Source organism: Poecilia reticulata, linkage group LG16, assembly GCF_000633615.1.
Source record: "Poecilia reticulata strain Guanapo linkage group LG16, Guppy_female_1.0+MT, whole genome shotgun sequence".
NCBI classification, from domain to species: Eukaryota; Metazoa; Chordata; class Actinopteri; order Cyprinodontiformes; family Poeciliidae; genus Poecilia; species Poecilia reticulata.
The window spans coordinates 415,949-417,164 of record NC_024346.1 but is presented as its reverse complement, the minus strand read 5'-3'; the positions used below and the strand labels follow the sequence as shown (position 1 = coordinate 417,164).

The window sequence follows — 1,216 nt, the reverse complement described above, 5'->3', positions numbered from 1 at the left end:
AATTTCTAAAACAGGAAGTGAGAGTAAACGGATGGACTCACGGCGCCGCCCTCGTCTCCAGGGAATCCTGGGTAACCGTTCTGTCCCCGGACGCCCTGCAGCACAAACACAGCACAGATTACGGACAGATAATCCAGATTATCGCTCTCTCGTCATCCTGCAGATTAAACCGTTCTAAACCAGACGCCAGAGAATTGGCTCTGCTGGTCGTCACTGTCAGACGCTGCAGGAACTGCCTGGCAGCCTGATGGCTCCTGCCCTCTGCTGGTGGTTTTAGACATTACAGCTGTGTGGACCGGGTGGCTGTGACTTTAAAATGGCCAGCAGTGGACTCCATTAAAAGTTTCATTACTGTGAAACTATTGAAGAAAAAACCAAAATCTTTGTTGTTGAGATGAACATCAAAGATTTTTGTTATTTTTAATTCTCAGGTTTTTTGTCAAATTGGAGCAAAGTTCATCTTTCCAGAGTTTCTCTGATCATTCATGGAGCTTCTTTAGAAATCTAGACTGTGGACGCTAACATTAGCGTTAGCTGCTACATGTTAGCATTGAGATGCTAGCTTGTGATAGGCTAACTGCTGCTATCTGCAGGTTTGAGTCATGAGGCTCGGCCCGATTCCGCCTCTCTGGAATGCATGAAATCCGTCCTGCAGGGATCTGCTTTCATGTTCCTGCAGTTCAAACGGAAGCGGCGCAGTCACCTTTGACCCCGAGCCGCCCCGGGAGCCTCGGACTCCTTCTGGTCCAGAACATTTGCACATGACGTTGCAGCACTCCCTGTTCGACACCGAGTCCTGCAGAAGGGACAGGAAGCAGCAAGCGGGCCGGTAAAGACACGAGACGTGGGAACAAAAGCACATTTCATTTCAAGACACCAAAGAACAACAGAAACGAAGCTCCGATGTTCAGGAGAGCCAGGATTCGTTCCAGATGTTTGGTTTTTATCATTCAGGAACTAAACGCAGCGTCTGGTTTCCCCCATCAGCAGTTACTGCGTGGCGGCCGTCTCCAGGCGGGCGCCACTGACCTCTGACCTCTGTGAGGAAACCGTTCCTGAAGCAAACGACCGAACCGGACTGAACCGGACCGGACTGCCAGTTAGCAAACCTAACCCAATCAACACGTATGATATTGGACATAATCCTCAGAACATGGCAGAACCAGGATCACATTCCTCCTCCTCTTCGTCCTCCTCCTCCCCCCCTTCCTCCTCC

The 1,216-nt window shown here is 50.2% G+C and overlaps 1 protein-coding gene across 1 annotated transcript in view; it reads right to left on the bottom strand.

Moving 5' to 3' along the window:
- col6a4a (collagen, type VI, alpha 4a) overlaps window positions 1-1,216 on the bottom strand; it is a 58,163-nt gene that overhangs the window by 24,634 nt on the left and 32,313 nt on the right. Inside the window, exons 15-16 of the mRNA XM_008430656.1 lie at window positions 704-796; window positions 42-95 (exon numbers count right to left, since the gene is read on the bottom strand). Of these exons, the coding sequence (XP_008428878.1) occupies window positions 42-95; window positions 704-796 (147 nt within the window). The remainder of the gene's footprint in view (window positions 1-41; window positions 96-703; window positions 797-1,216) is intronic.